This window comes from Crinia signifera, chromosome 5 (assembly GCF_055691185.1).
Source record: "Crinia signifera chromosome 5, ASM5569118v1, whole genome shotgun sequence".
NCBI lineage: Eukaryota > Metazoa > Chordata > Amphibia > Anura > Myobatrachidae > Crinia > Crinia signifera.
In genome coordinates this window covers 211,475,154-211,492,766 of record NC_139221.1, presented here as the reverse complement: position 1 = coordinate 211,492,766, position 17,613 = coordinate 211,475,154, and the positions used below count along the sequence as shown (strand labels likewise).

The 17,613-nt window shown below is 44.9% G+C and overlaps 1 protein-coding gene across 2 annotated transcripts in view; it reads left to right on the top strand.

Moving 5' to 3' along the window:
- The first annotated feature begins 773 nt into the window (after nt 1-773).
- LOC146080828 (mediator of RNA polymerase II transcription subunit 1-like) overlaps nt 774-17,613 on the top strand; it is a 141,300-nt gene continuing 124,460 nt past the window's right edge. Inside the window, exon 1 of one of the 2 annotated variants that reach the window (XM_083188504.1) lies at nt 774-928. In XM_083188504.1, coding sequence (XP_083044630.1) covers nt 796-928 — 133 coding nt within the window. In that variant the 5' untranslated portion in view covers nt 774-795. Of the gene's footprint in view, nt 929-1,869; nt 2,029-17,613 lie in introns of those variants that run through there. The other variant, XM_083188505.1, reaches the window with a different exon arrangement.

The following is a 17,613-nucleotide window of genomic DNA, read 5'->3' as shown; positions in this document are numbered from 1 at the left end:
CCACCTCCCCCCCACAAACGTTCTGGGGCAGGCAGGGAGACTTCCATCTCCCTGCCTGCCACCGTCCTCAGGCTCCCTGCGGCGTCCGCCGCAGGAGCTCAAATTCGCCGGTCAGGGGCAGCGAGCCCCTGACTCGTTGAATACCGGAGCCGGCGGGGCTCCGGAACGCGGCGACCAGTGGCGAATGTGCATACCCAATACCCATTTTCTGAAGCCACACCCACTTTCCCTGAAGGCGTGCGCATTTGTGTGAAGTGGGGGAAAGCTTCAGGAATCAATGATGAGTGAGGTGGCAACCCTAGGAGAGGGTCATGTTGGGAGGTATGTGACAGCAGTTGGGATGCTGGCCATTGAGATTTTACCGACAGCATCTTCAGCATTGTAGGCATTCTGCTGCCGGTGTTCTGGCGCTAGTCGGGATGCCAGCATCACTAGTGTGAACTTTTCTACAAATTTCTACTTCTGTTCACATCCTTTCCCCCTCATAGTTGAATGCTCTGCTTTTAATATATGATATGGGGCTTGTAAGAAACCATTACCAATTACATTTTAGCATGTGACATTCCATTTAACAGTTTGAAAAATATTTGGATTATAGTTTTCACATATTTCCCAATTTTATGATCTATACCTTAGTTATATATTCTGCAGTAGTTTTGAAGATAATAGGTTGCCTTGAGGAGGTTTTATTTGAGCTAATTGCATTCAGCTGAGTTGTACAACATAAGCATAGGTGTGGCTAAGTACTCAATAAGTTAGTAAAGAGAAACAGTTCACATTGGACCTGTGTCAGAGATGGAGGCATTTGTTGATTTGTCAGAGGAGGGGATGATTGAAAGTCTCTGGACGCCTATAAACAAGGAGACTGCTGCTCCATTACTTCATGCACCTATTGAAAACCATCAGGACTGGAACGTCTCTGGTTTTGGTAAACAGCAGTTTAACTGTAAAATGCTAAATATTTGTGGTCGTTATGCATATCCAACATAATGGAAACAAAGAATCATAAATAATCTATGCTGTCAGATTACTAAATCACAGTAAATGTCACATGCTAAAATTAAGAAATCTATTGAGAATTGCAGAAGTTTAACCCTTTCCGTGCTAACTGCTGTGAGAGATCCTCAAAATATCCTTTAAAAAGGTCAGCGTTGCTCTCCACGACTGTTCTTCTTTTTTTTTTTTTTTTGGATGTATTTATATTTATTTATACTAAAAGGAGAGTGATGCTGGCATTTTTTATGTATATTTTGAGGATTGCTCACAGCGCTGTTGGCACTCAAAGGGTTAATTAATGATGGCTTATGTGCCCACTGATTGTTCTCCACATGCTATTATTCCCTAATATTTAAAAAAAAAAAAAAAAACAGTATGAAACTGCTATGTTTTTTTTTAGATTTTAATAGCTGGTTTTAGTTCTAAGCATAGGTCTCATGTTTGGCTGGTTTAAATCCTACTTGCCTAATGTTGAAAATTGGTTTCATGGAGATTATAGTTGGTGTAAAGTATTTTACAGTGTGTCATTGAGGGGACATGACTAAAGGCCCTTGCACACTAGATTCTTTCCAAACTGGCTGGTTGGAATGAAAATCTGGAATTTTTTGGGAGCAAATGCAGGGTTGCCTACTTGACCCTCTCCTGCAGGGATAAAATGCTCTGTTCCCTGGTAATGTATGATTACCATCACCTGTATGGACCTAGAGCAGTGGTCAGGGAACTCTGTCCTCATTACCCCACACAGTGCATGTTTTGCTGGTAACCCAGCAGGTGCACAGGTGCACTAATTACTCAGACACATTTTATAAGGTCCGCATGTGGAGTTAATTATTTCACTTGTGATTCTGTGAGGAGACCTGCAAAACATGCTCTGCGTGGGGGTAATGAGGACTGTAGATGTGTGTGTTCAGCTCCGGCTAACACTGACTGACTGTCCGGCCTCATGACCGGAAGTGAGTCACCAGGAGACTACATGTACCAAGATGCACCGCATGCATCTACAAGGACCGAGTTCCCTGACCACTGTGCTAGGTAATTGATAAGGAAAGGTGTTTCATCACAGGTGATGGCAATCTTCATACATTACCAGGGAAGTCCAGGAACTGAAGGAGAGGGTCAGGTAGGCAACCTGGAGCAAATGACAACTGACCATTTGCTCCTACACATGGAAAACACACAAATTGGTCCTACACTAGAAGATATGAAAGACAAAAGATATTAGTGAACAATTTCCTTTGAGCTGATCATGAAGAATGGGTACATGAGCAAGAGTGGCAGATTGACCTGCATGTCCGGAAGATGTCAATATCTTTAAAATTGAGGAGGGGGGAGGGGCGTGGCACACATTGTTGAAGTGTTTAGGCCAGGCATGTCCAAACTATGGCCCTCTGGCTGTTGTGAAACTACATGTCCCATCATGCCTTGCCACAGTTTTGCTATTACGGAATGCTAAAACTATGACACGGCATGCTGGGATGTGTAGTTTTACAATAGCTGGAGGGCCATAGTTTGGACATGCCTGGTTTAGGCATACTCACTAGATTCTAGAACAGGGGTGGCCAAACCGGTCCTCGATATCTATCAGCTGCAGTCATTACTAACTGTCACATTTTCAAACCAGCTGCATTCATTCCTACTATAGATCCACAGGTTGCCTGGAAAACAAGCACTGTTGGTAGATCTTGAGGACAGGTTTGGCCACCCTTTTTCTAGAAGATATTGCCATCAATGTCGTTCAGAAGTCCCTTTCTGAACGAGATTGATGCCAATATCTTCTAGTGTGTATGGGCCTTGATGCAGATGACTGTTCCCAAATGCTGGAAAATGGACAAAAGCAGTCAATTTGTTCCCGAAAATGTCCAGATTTTCATTCCCACCAGCCAGATTGGAAAGATAATTTTCCAGTGTGTGTGTGGGCCTTAACTCCATATATGGGTGTATGTGTTTAAATGCTTGTTGCAAGATTCTTCTATATATTTTTGCATTAGTGATAATAACCTTGCTACTTTTGAAATTTTGGATTTGTTTTAATCTATTTACTGTGATATTTAAAGGTCAATCTTATTAGCCACAATTATGTCGCAGGTGCAAATTATAATTGTGGCAGAGGCTGCACTCTATAGCATAACAAATTTGCATAAAATGTTGTGTGAACTCAGGCTGAAACCAGTTGATAGGCCGCTTATGGGCCCCACACACGGAACAATTTACAGGCATTTTCTGAGCAATTTTACTAAATCCCTCAGAAAATGCCTGAAACTGCATGAAAATCACTGTGTGTGTGTGTAGTCCACACAGCAATTTACATGTGCGCCCCCACCATTCTGAATCTGCACAAGATTCAGAATGTCCCCGTCGTTAAATTCAGTGACAGTCACTGAGATGCTCCTGCTCATCTCCCGCATGTGTGGCGCGCGGATGAGCAGGGCCATCTGAGCAACTGTCACTAAAGATGCTGCCAACAAGAAGCCCCGCTGTCACTCACCACCCTGCTGAAGCCGCTGCTGCCCAGAAGCCTGGAGACGCTGTCAAGAAGAAGCACTGCTGAAGTCGCCGCTGCCGCTCGGATGCCTCCTGGACCCGCCGCAACCACCCACTGCAGTCAGATGGAAGCTGCAGTGACAGGACACAACGCTGGAAGACTCCGGACTCGATGAAACTATGCCACCAATGGTTTGGGGGGAGAGGGGGATGCCACGCTATACCACCAACGATGGTACAGGGGACACTGCCACCAATTATTAAATGAAAACAAGACGCATAGGCAGAATTGCTACCGAGTGCTGCCGTCCCCTCAGGACTCTATCAGACAGTTGCGACTGTCTTCACGGAGGGCACCAGCTTATTGGAAATCCGTTTTTTTTTTTCAAAGTCATCTCATACCTTGGAGTGCCGCCACAGGAATATATATATTTTAGGAATTCTGCGCAAAATCATATATGAATGAATTGCTGGGCGTCCATGTATCAGCCGTATGGTGCAGCTCACTTCAATAGGCTAGTCAAGCCTTTAGATAGCATGTAGAAACAGAAATAAGAAGGAGCGCACAAAGTGAGCAAAATTAAAATATATATATATATATATATATATTAGTGGTACTAGCGCTGGTAATCCCCTGATCTTGGATGTTAGAATTCTTCACACTAATTAGTGTTAGACTTTATGTACACTTCCCTCTTTCCTTCAGGGTGGGTTCTCGTTCTTTTGAACCCTATGTGTAAAGAATCTGAAAAAAAGGGTGAGATGGGCGCCTATAGTGTAGTAATTTCTAAACCAATTTTGTCTCCCTTCACCACATGAAGACAGACCAACACCCCCAATTTTAAAGGTGTACCGTATAGGGTGGTTTTCCACCACTGTTCTATGCGCGTCTTTATCAAGAAAGTCCCAGTGACTGTTTAACAGGTCTCAAAGAATTCCAAAACCTCCCTTCTTAATCCACTCAATATATAAAAGCAAAATGAGCTTATCTGGTGGTGATGCACACAATGATTGTCATCCATCCATCAGTCATAGCAAATGGTCCCTCTCAACGCGTTTCATCCCTCTGGACTTCTTCAGGAGAGTGTCTGGTGGTGGGTCCCTGCCCTCCTTTTATACTAGTAATAACCAATCCCCAATCAGCTTAGGTTTCCCGCACTGGACTGTGCCCTAACTTCCGTTTCCGCTCTGTGAAACGCATACTTCCGGTTTCTATGTTTCTAATGGCTTCCTTATTCCGGAGCATATATTACATTTATAAGTTAAACTAGAGAAAAAGAGGACCCCGCCTATGTGAGCCGCCAGAGTATAAGGAGTCCTTATAATATCTTTACGCATTTCCCAAGCGATTGTCTATGTGCACTCCCTCAGGCTACTCCGTCCTGTAGGGAGCGTCACTTCCGCACTCTGGAGCGCACACAGCTTCCGGCCGTGAGCGCTCGTGGAACGCAATGGACTTCCTGTCGCGATTATCTACACAGGCTCCTTCAGGCAACTCCGTCCTGTAAGGTGCGTCACTTCCGCACTTTGGAGCGCACACAGCTACCGGCCGTGAGTGCTCGTGGAACGCAACGGACTTCCTGTTGCGGTCCCATGTCCTTCTGTTTATTCCGCTGCCATGGTGATCTCTGTTACAGATCACCATGGAGACTCGTTCATACAGGTTGCGCTCACTTCCCGGTACCTACTTATTAATACTCTGCGTGTGGGCAAATTGTTATTTCTTTTAACATGAAGATCTCTCTCACCGATCTTCATGGCTAATAGAAGCAACTTATTTCTTTAACATGGAGATTTCTCTCACCGATCTTCATGGCTAATTAAAGAGGTGATATTCTTATGGACTCCCAGTCCCTTTCTCTCTGTCCGGACAAGTGTAGTTATTGTTTCCACACATAACTATATATTACATTTTGGTGATGCGACTGCACACTTCATTTTGGTGACACGACTATCTAATTAATGGGCTGCACGATTCAGCCTGGTTTAATAGGTGAAAACTTAAAAACAGCACAATAGTTGCTCTAGGTAGGTTGCAAGATGTGGGTATAGCACACACATAGTCTATACGGTCACAGTGCCTAACCATATGTATGCTTCCCCACCCTCGAACTCCGCGGATATGTCAACACCCCCACGGACATAAATACTAAAAATAATTAGTAGTATTTGCGATAAGAACATATACAGGATAGGTAAAGGTGTTTACATAGTGGTAAAAAATGAGAGATTAATAAAGTCATAAAAAGGTCATAAAAAAGGAGCCAGTTCGTAATTGTCATTAAGACCGTTCGGTGTTAGTGTCCCCAGTTCGTGGATCCAATACATTTCCCGTCTTGACAGGAGGTTCTCCCTATCTCCTCCTCTGGGCCCCAAAGTCATGTGTTCAATGACCTTGAATTTCAGGCCCTCTACGTTGCTCTCATGTAGCTGTTTGAAATGCCTGGGTATTGTATGGCTTTCCACTTTATTTTTGATCCCCCTCACATGCTCCTGCACTCTCAATTTCAATTGTCTTTTCGTCTTACCCACATACTTGAGTCCACAAGGGTGTGTATATGTGTGTGTGTGTGTGTGTGTGTGTGTGTGTGTATATATATGTGTGTGTGTGTGTGTGTGTGTGTGTGTGTGTGTGTGTGTGTGTGTGTGTATATGTATATATATATATATATATATATATATATATATATATATATATATATATATATATATATATATATATATATATATATATATATATATATATATATATATATATATATAGTGTGTGTGTATGTGTATATATATATATATATATAGCAGCCTGGCACTCTCCTCCTTAGTGCAGCTGCGCGGCCTGGCACTCTCCTCCTTAGTGCAGCTGCCCCGGTGCCCTTAGCGATAATGGATGCAGTGGAAATAAGACAACGGTACTCAGAGGTCTTGATAGAAGAAAAAGTGTATTCAAAGATACAAGCAGCTTGTATCTTTGAATACACTTTTTCTTCTATCAAGACCAGATAGCAGCCCAGTGATCCGGTACGTCAGACGGAAATGCCCCAACACGTTTCGTCATAGGACTTCGTCAGGAGGCGTCCTATGACAAAACGCGGTGGGGCGTTTCCGTCTGATGTACCGGATCACTGGTCTGCTGTCTGCTGGTTGCTGTCCGCTGTCTGCCGCTGTAAGGAGAAGTCTGCCACTGCTGATACACGTATGCCGGAGTGACTGGAGTCCCCAGTGCCCGCACCGCGACGTGCTCCTGGAGCGGTGATTATATCCATGCCGACTGTTGCTTATTTCTCTGTATGTGAGCATATATATCTCTATCTCTATCTCTATCTCTCAGTAAAATCAGATAATTTTGCTCACTTTGTGCGCTCCTTCTTATTTCTGTGTGTGTGTGTGTGTGTGTGTGTGTGTGTGTGTATATATATTTTTGCACTAAATAGCCAGACTTGATGTTCAAGCTTAGGAATAGTTTTGTGTTTAATATAAGGAAAGTGTTGCATAGAGTGCAGCCTAGAGATGATACACCACAACTCAAAAAGATAATCACAAAGATAAAAGATTCTCAACCAAAAATACCCCCATACCCATCCTTTGCTCTCCATCCCGATCACCTACCTCCCTGCTTGTTCCCGAGACCATTTGGATCGCGTTTCGGCGCCCACCTCGACTCATCCGGTCGGTGTGGGGAGACACTGCCCACACTGCGGCTACTCTACCACAGACCCAGCGTGCCCTGCATAGGCTCTGTGCACCCATCCTGCATGATGGCCTGCCGGTACTCGGAGGCCGCGGGCTGACGGCTGACTCCCGCTGCACTACCTGATGGGGAACTGAACCCACCTGCGCTAAGGTACCTCCGGACCATGCCCTCTGCCCTTCACGTGCCGGGCGCCAGGGTGTGTGTGTGTGTGATTCCCACAGCGGACTGGTGCCAATGCCTAAGTGATGGACCTCTTATTAGAGGTAACCCCAAGGCTTCCTTGGCCTCCATCTGCACCCCTTGACCCCATATCCTGCACAGGAGGCTAACCACCTATAACCTCACCCCCCATTGTGCAGCCTTCCTCCAAGGCCCCAACTTTGTATAGGGGGGCTGCTGACCGGGACTACTATCCCCTCTGGGCAGTTGGCCTTATATGAGGGCTGTTCCTCTGCCTCACTTGCCACTTATTACACTATTTCAACCGGATTGCTTTTTCCTTCCTCTGCTCAGTATCTTTAGAGAACAGGCGTGAATGAAAGTGTATTTGAACATCCCTCACTTGATTGTGTGAGAAACTCAACATTCCAGATGCTTAACATGCAACAAATATAAAGAAGCGAACCTGTGCACCTCTCCCAAGCACCACCCTCCGTGGAAACTACACAGCTTGTTTAGTTAATCTCTCTCCCTCTGCAAGGGAGAAGTGCTGTGTATACAAATTGATGAAACACACAATATTCTTGCAAGACCTGCTTAGCATGGATATCAATACTGCACACTTGAATACGGATTTTGTTACCTGCTTTTTTAAAATGTGACTGTAAGACAACTAGCCTCAGATGCTATTGCGGATTCCTGCTACACATCTTTGTCATTCTCTCCAGTGAAATGTGACCTGTCACCAATACTCAATACCACTTGCAGCCTCCTAATCACTAGTACCTGCGGCCGCCTACATTTCTTACTTCTACTTGCTGGGACGGATGTATGGAAAAATATTTAGTGCCTCACTCGATGTCCTCTACAGGATCTTCCCGGGCCCCACCTACTGACTCTCAGTGTAGTTATTAATCCGACTCTGACCATTCCGTTACCCGCTTAACTTCACAAAACAAACGGAAGGCAACAAATATGCCTAGATCATCCAAAATGAAACCAGCCGACATTGCCGCACTTATAGGTCTGATGTTGGATGAGAGACTAGCTATCTGGTCTAAAGACTTCCATCGACTCTACCCTTGCCCAGCTCACCCAACATTCTCAACGCCTAGACACCCCGCTGAACAGAGAAATTTTCATTGCTCTACCCGGCCCACCTCCGTGTGTTCAGGGATGGCTAGACACTCTGCTTTGATGACCCCGCAAAAGCCAGGGCTCCTTTTTCTATACCTGAGACCTGAATATGGTGTCTGGTGTCCCTGGATGCCTGGGGGCTTGCTGATGTTTGCTTCTATTCTTTATCATTGCTAAATATGTGCTGCAGTGTGTTTTTTTTTTTTTTTTTTTTACTTTCTTGCTGAATGGCTATACCGTTTCAGCCGCTAAGTATCTGATAGGCTTAATCTATGACTTCTATTTGTTAGTTTTTGTACAGTTTTATGTACCTGCCCGTCTTCCTACCGGACCCCCTCCCACTATGGGTACACCCCTCCCTGCTCGCTGGGACGGAGAGGGGGCCCCTCTCATTAGTTATATACAGCTGCACTATGATTCCCCCCCCCCTCCTGCGGAAATTGGTTGATATGACCAGCCAGTTACCCCCTTCTAATACACAAAGAGAAGACCCCTCACGTCTCACTTTTAATGTAATTTCATGGAACGTAGAAGGCCTTAATCATCCTGTAAACGTTGAAAGGTTTTCTCCCAGCTCAATCGTATGAATCCCCATATCGTTTTCCTACAGGAAACTCATTGGGTTGAGGGCTCTCACCCCTCTCTTAAAGCTACATGGTTAGGGGAGTGTATCCCTGCTTCCTTTACTAACCAGACCAGAGGGGTAGCCATTTTATTTAACAAAAACCTCCAATATTCCATTGTTAGGTGTCTTTTAGACCCAGAGGGTAGATTTATTCTCATCGATGTACTCTTAGATAATAAGTATACCATGCTCAATGTATATGCTCCAACTAACCCAGAAAATACTGTCTTGGGGACATACCAATCTCATTTTGAGTGAAGACCTCAACACTATTGTAGACCCATCCATGGACAGATCTGGGGTAAGTGCTGGTAGATTACAACCCCCCCCCCCCCTCCCTAATATTCTCTCCCCTTTCTGCTCTCAATTGAATCTTCACTGATCCTTGGCACATATTTCACCCTCTACAGAAAGAATTTTCGTTTTATTCACATCCACACTCCCGAATTGACAATTTTTTTTTCTTTCAGATCACCTCCTTGTCAAAGTTAGACACACATCCATACACAACATCGTAATATCTGATCACGCACCTGTATTGCTGACCATACAATTAACTCTACCTCAAACATTTACTAAATGTTGGTGGTTTCCTGCACATCTATTCCACTCAGAAGACTTTCTTTTGCACCTCAAACATTCTTGGTCTAACTTTGTCACTGATCATTCAGCTCAGGCTGATAATCACTCTATATATTGGAACGCCTCAAAAACTGTTCTTAGGGGCCACATCATGTCATACGTCCATTCCAAACGGAAAAAAATACTACTCAACTGAAAACCCTTAGTGCTACCCTCACTTTAGCTTGCAACACTTATAAAAGAAATGATGGATCTTGTGTATTATCTGGGCGCCCATCACATCACATCACACCACTAATTAAGGTATGCGATGGGACCCGATTTCCGGGCGCACAGACCCGCACTGTGCAATAAATTATCGCATCGCATGCCATTTGTAATGGCATGCGATGCAATATTTAATTGTACAGGTGCCCTGATGGGTGATTACTATGTTAAATGCACCCCCATTGTTAACGACACCCCCACTATCAACACCCACCTGAAGCGTGGCGAGTGCAGCGGAACGGGTCCTCCGACCTTTTTATACCCCCACTATCCACGTCAGGTTGGAGTCGATTTTAGATAGTTTGGCGAGCGCAGCGAGGGGACGTGGATTACACGTGAAGTAATCTGCGTCCCTTCGCGGGGTTTGCCACACTATCTAAAATCAACTCCACGCCCACGTGGCTAGTGGGGGTATGAAAAGGTCGGAGGACGCGTACTGCCGCCCCTCGCGGGCTCGACACGCTTCAGGTGGTGTTAACAATGGGTGTGCATTTAACATAGTAATCACCCATCAGGGTGCCTGTACAATTAAAAATCGGGTCCAATTTGGTCACATCGCATGTAATCGGATCGCATGCGGTGCGATGCAACCGAAACTGTCGTACGATGGAAATCTTGGGCGCCCAAATAATACACAAGTACGGAAACGATACCCCTACTCACAAAGAGGAATATTTGTCAACAAAACAGGTATACAACACCTTCCTAACTGAACAGGCCCAATCTTCCCACGATTACTACCGTAACAAACTGCATAGATTTAGCAACAAATCAGGGAAACTTCTAGCGAATCTAATAAAGGGACCTCGTTCCCGCACATGGGTTAAAGCCATTAATCACTCTGGCACCCTTCTCACTGATCCTAATGATATTTGCAGTGAATTTTCTAACTTTTATAGCTCCCTCTACTCTCTTTAATCCTCTGATACTCGTGAGAGTGAGGCATTCCTAACAGCAACTGAGCTACCTACATTGACACAGGAGGAGAGGGAAATGTTAGATCGCCCTGTCACAGAAGAAGAGGTCCTAGACACCATTAAATCCCTGCCTAACTGTAAAATCCCGGACTGGACGGCTTCGGGGCGGAATTTTATAAATTACTGAAGGTAGAGATTGCACCCACTTTAACATCACCGTATAATCATTTCTTAAGGATTGGAGATCTGCCTCTTAGATTTAATGAGGCTAACATTATAGTCCTATAAAAACCAGGCAAGGATCCTACTTTGATGGGCTCCTATCGCCCAATCTCCCTCTTAAATCAAGATTTCAAAATACTAACTAAATTGATGGCTAATCGCCTACAACAGTGTCTGATCTCACCTGCCCAGAACTTGCCACTAAATTTGTTGGGACGATGCAACTTGATTAAAACGGGTTGCTTTATGCACTGCAAATGACTCCGGTTCTGCTTTCTAAGTCTGATATTTCCTCACTTCATTCTATGCTCTCCAAATTTATTTGGAATTCTAAAAGTTGATGCAGACAACTCAGCGAGGTGGAGTCAATTTGCCCAATATAAAGCAATACAACCTGGCCTGCATTCTCCGCTTTGCGGTAGATTGGGTTAATAACACTGCTGTTTTCACTGATGCAGCTCTAGACTCGCAGCTCTGTGCCCCACTCTCTCTTAACTTCCTCTTACATGCGCGCCCATCACAATTAATATCACCTCAATTTGATAATTCTCTATTATCCTCTACCATATATGTTTGGAGAGGTGCAAGAAAGTCTCTAGGCCTACAACATTTATACTCCCTATCCTTCCCTCTGATTGGAAACTTGGAATTCCAGAGTGGTAAAGCCGGATCACCTTTTCACGACGTGGCAATCCTCTGGCATTTCATGTTTAAGACACCTACTTAACACCTCTAACACTCCACATACATTTGAGAAGGCGATGCAACGATTTCATCTCTTACCTAGTCATGCATTCTCTTATCTTCAAGCTACTCCTTACCTGCAATCAATCCTACGGCCTCATGACATCATAAATCTATAAGACTCGTGATACGCACTAAAACACACTCTATCTCCACTATATATGCCCGCATATGCCCAGAACTAGATCCAGATACTGATCTCTCAGCACTCAAATGGGTTTCTCAATCCTCCTACCTTGACTCTGAAACCATTATAGACACCTTCTTAAATCTTAAACTTATCCCGGCCAGTTCCTTTCAAGAAATGCTTTACAAAATCTTTCACAGAGCCTATCTTTCACCCAAACGCTGCCATCTGATGGGTACATCAGAGAGATCTGACTGACTATATTCCATTGTCTCTGACAGTGCCCACGCATACAGGCTTTCTGGCAAATATTACATAATTATGCTACAACTACACTACGATTTGTCATTTTAGATGTACTGACTCCAGGGCGCTATTTGGACATATCGCCGATCAATCGAACATCCCTAAAAATGAGAAATAATTAATTATACTCATCTCAGCAGTAGGCAAAAAAGCCATCTTACAACAATGGATACAGACCTCACCTCCATGGACTGTCTGGAGACCTCACTCCATAAAGAACTCCTAACCCCTAAACTATTTACTTGCTGGAACAAATTTATTCAGAACCTTCCTTCTCGTACCAAACAGGCAATGCTGTTTTCAAAATACGTCATGGTATTCCCTCCAACTTCTACAGAATATTCCCCCCCCATTACTCTGATTAAGTTCCCAAATACCACCTTATCTCTACTTCATTCTCCATTTTCTCCCCCCACCCCTCCCCTCACTTCATGCTTTCTGTCTTCCTTAATTCCCGCATGCTGACTGGATCTCTCCGTGGATGGGTCGTCAGCCCAGGTCAACTGTTGGGCAGGTAATTTGGTTTATTACTTGGTCATCTGCTGTGTTAATGTAGGGCCAAGTTGTTTCTTATTTTTGCTTATATATCTCTATCTATCTCTCTATCTCTCTACATCTCTAGATATAGATATACACACAGAGACTGGGTTGACGGCGGCACTCACTGGACGAAATGAGCAGACCAGAATTGTCCCAACGTTTCAAACCCCCGCTTTTTTTTTTTTTTATCAAGGTGCATTCATAAAAAACCCACGGGGTTTGAAACGTTGGGACAATTCTAGTCTGCTGACTATTCATTTCGTCCAGTGAGTGCCGCCATCAACCCAGTCTCTGCAAATACACACCAGTCGTGAGAGACCGGTGTATCTTGGCGGGCACCCCCCAGCATATTGCACAAGTTGGAGTGCCGCACCTATGCAATTTGGTGTGTGTGTGTGTGTGTGTGTGTGTGTATGTATGTATGTATGTATGTATGTATGTATATGTGTATGTATGTATGTATGTATATATATATATATATATATATATATATATATATATATATTCTATCCATTTATTTTATCCATTTATTTTATTCTTTATTTTTTGATCACTATAATGATTAAATGCTCAAGTTGAGTTTAAAGCTTAGAGAGACTCGCTCATATTCATCCATCAGGAAGCGTAAACAGAGGTATTTGTATCTATTATATACCCCTATCACACCAGAAATGCAGAGACAAACCCGGGAATTACACCAGAAATGCAGACACAAACCCGGGAATTACATTCCCGGGACAAGCAGGGACATTCCCGGGTTGGGACCCATTCACACATGCTTTTGAAGCAGGGACAACCCGGGTCGGCACCTTTCACACTGAACCTGGGATGACCCTGCATTTCTATGAGAATAGCATTGAAAATGGCCTTTTTTAGGCTTACATTAGATTATTGATTATTAGTAATTAAGACACAAAACATGTGGTGTTTCAGCCTCTGTTTACTTTACAAATTAAAAGGCTTATGAAAGCATCTTCACCTCTAATGATTAATAGCTCTCACCTCCTCATTTGTCCAAGACATGGCACACATTGCAGGCTTTCAGGGGTTAAAATGAACTTCTGGGGTCTGTGGTGCTACACAACATGCACACTATCTCCCTGCACGCTGTATGCTGCCTCTGGGCGTGTCTGTGAGCGTCACCACAACAGGAAGTTGACCTGCTAGCAAATCAGCAGTAGCAGAGGCAACACGGGAAGCAGGGAAATGTCCCTGCACCTTTCACACCAGCCAGTAACCCTGGAAGAACCCGGGAGCAACCCTGCTACCTAGCAGGGTTGAATTGCCCGCAAATTTAACCCAGGAGAAAAAAAAACATTCTCAACCAAAAATGAAGGCACTGCTAGGTAAAGGATGTTAATATTTATAAATAATCTGCCACACCAATCACTTCCAGAGAGATTTGAAATCTCCCATGCTGAATCTCCCGTTATGTATTTCTGACACACATCTCTCTGTATGTGGCTCATTATCTGAAAGACTGAAATCTCTAGTGCTGAATCTCCCGTTATGAATCTCTGGCACAAATCTCTGCGTATGTAGGGCCCTTTAGTATCTTCTCACTCAGCATAATATACGTTTTAATGTGATGCAATACATGCCAAATGTAATATAACCTTGTATACATTCTAAAGGTGCCCATCTACTTTACAATTAGAGATGAGCGGGTCCGGATCCCCAAGATCCGAGTCGGCTCGGGAGTTCCCGCCTGAATTCCAGACCAATAACGAGGCCGAACGTCATCATCGCACTGTCGGATTCTCGCGGGATCTTATAAAAGACGCACGCGCGCCCCGCCATCTTCACTCCAATCTTGGAGAGGGAAGAGGGTGGTTGGGAAGCTCCGTGTGCCCTGTGCTGTGCTCTGTGCCATGTGCTCCGTGCTGTGCTGTGCTCCGTGACCTGCCCTGTGCCCTCACTGCCCTGTGCTGTGCTCTGTGCCATGTGCTCCGTGCTGTGCTGTGCTCCGTGACCTGCCCTGTGCCCTCACTGCCCTGTGCTGTGCTCCGTGACCTGCCCTGTGCCCTCACTGCCCTGTGTTGTAGACTTGTATTGAGAGTCAGTGACTGTTTATAGGCCTGAGCCCTGTAGTGTGATTTAACTAACTAGGTGCTGCAGTGCTCACACGCAGGGGCTGCAGTGTCCACTGTCCAGGGGCTGTCCTGTGGCCTGTGCCCTGTTGTGATTTATTTAGCCCTAAGCCCTGTGTTGTGATTTATTTAGCCCTGAACCCTGTGTTTTTTGTGATTTAACTAACTAACTCAGTGCTGCAGTGCTCACACGCAGGGGCTGCAGTGCTGCTGAGTAGTACACTGTGTACAGGGGCTGCAGTAATACAAGGGGCTGTGTCCAGTGTGACGGCCTATATCTTATCCATTGTCCAGTGTCACGAGTCACTCACGACATATATCCTGTGTCCAGTGTGACGACATATATCCTGTGTCCAGTGTGACGACATATATCCTGTGTCCAGTGTGATGACAATATATCCTGTGTCCAGTGTGACGACAATATATCCTGTGTCCAGTGTGACGACAATATATCCTGTGTCCAGTGTGACGACAATATATCCTGTGTCCAGTGTGACGACAATATATCCTGTGTCCAGTGTGACGACAATATATCCTGTGTCCAGTGTGACGACAATATATCCTGTGTCCAGTGTGACGACAATATATCCTGTGTCCAGTGTGACGACAATATATCCTGTGTCCAGTGTGACGACAATATATCCTGTGTCCAGTGTGACATGTAATGTGTGCCGGCATATATCCTGTGTCCAGTGTGACGACATATCCTGTGTCCAGTGTGACATGTAATGTGTGCCGGCATATATCCTGTGTCCAGCGTGACATATATCCATTGTCCAGTGTGACGCCATGTGTCCAGTGTGACATGTAATGTGTGCCAGCATATATCCAGTGTCCAGCGTGATGACATATATCCAGTGTTCAGTGTGACGACAATATATCCTGTGTCCAGTGTGACGACATATATCCTGTGGCCAGTGTGACGACATATATCCTGTGGCCAGTGTGACGACATATATCCTGTGGCCAGTGTGACGACATATATCCAGTGGCCAGTGTGACGACAATATATCCTGTGTCCAGTGTGACGACATATATCCTGTGGCCAGTGTGACGACATATATCCTGTGGCCAGTGTGACGACATATATCCTGTGGCCAGTGTGACGACATATATCCTGTGGCCAGTGTGACGACATATATCCAGTGGCCAGTGTGACGACAATATATCCTGTGTCCAGTGTGACGACAATATATCCTGTGTCCAGTGTGACGACATATATCCTGTGTCCAGCGTGACATATATCCATTGTCCAGTGTGACGCCATGTGTCCAGTGTGATATGTAATGTGTGCCAGCATATATCCAGTGTCCAGCGTGACGACATATATCCAGTGGCCAGTGTGACGACAATATATCCTGTGTCCAGTGTGACGACATATATCCTGTGTCCAGTGTGACGACATATATCCTGTGGCCAGTGTGACGACATATATCCTGTGTCCAGTGTGACGACATATATCCTGTGTCCAGTGTGACGACAATATATCCTGTGTCCAGTGTGACGACATATATCCTGTGTCCAGTGTGACGACATATATCCTGTGTCCAGCGTGACATATATCCATTGTCCAGTGTGACGCCATGTGTCCAGTGTGACATGTAATGTGTGCCAGCATATATCCAGTGTCCAGCGTGACGACATATATCCAGTGTTCAGTGTGACGACAATATATCCTGTGTCCAGTGTGACGACAATATATCCTGTGGCCAGTGTGATGACATATATCCTGTGGCCAGTGTGACGACATATATCCAGTGGCCAGTGTGACGACATATATCCTGTGGCCAGTGTGACGACATATATCCTGTGGCCAGTGTGACGACATATATCCTGTGGCCAGTGTGACGACATATATCCAGTGGCCAGTGTGACGACAATATATCCTGTGTCCAGTGTGACGACATATATCCTGTGGCCAGTGTGACGACATATATCCTGTGGCCAGTGTGACGACATATATCCTGTGGCCAGTGTGACGACATATATCCTGTGTCCAGTGTGACGACATATATCCTGTGTCCAGCGTGACATATATCCATTGTCCAGTGTGACGCCATGTGTCCAGTGTGACATGTAATGTGTGCCAGCATATATCCAGTGTCCAGCGTGACGACATATATCCAGTGTTCAGTGTGACGACAATATATCCTGTGGCCAGTGTGACGACAATATATCCTGTGGCCAGTGTGACGACATATATCCTGTGGCCAGTGTGACGACATATATCCTGTGGCCAGTGTGACGACATATATCCAGTGGCCAGTGTGACGACAATATATCCTGTGTCCAGTGTGACGACATATATCCTGTGTCCAGTGTGACGACATATATCCTGTGTCCAGCGTGACATATATCCATTGTCCAGTGTGACGCCATGTGTCCAGTGTGACATGTAATGTGTGCCAGCATATATCCAGTGTCCAGCGTGATGACATATATCCAGTGTTCAGTGTGACGACAATATATCCTGTGTCCAGTGTGACGACATATATCCTGTGGCCAGTGTGACGACATATATCCTGTGTCCAGTGTGACGACATATATCCTGTGGCCAGTGTGACGACATATATCCAGTGGCCAGTGTGACGACAATATATCCTGTGTCCAGTGTGACGACATATATCCTGTGTCCAGTGTGACGACATATATCCTGTGTCCAGTAGTAGTAGTAGTACGTTTATTTATATGGCGCCGCAAAGTGTCCGCAGCGCCGTACATAGCAAACA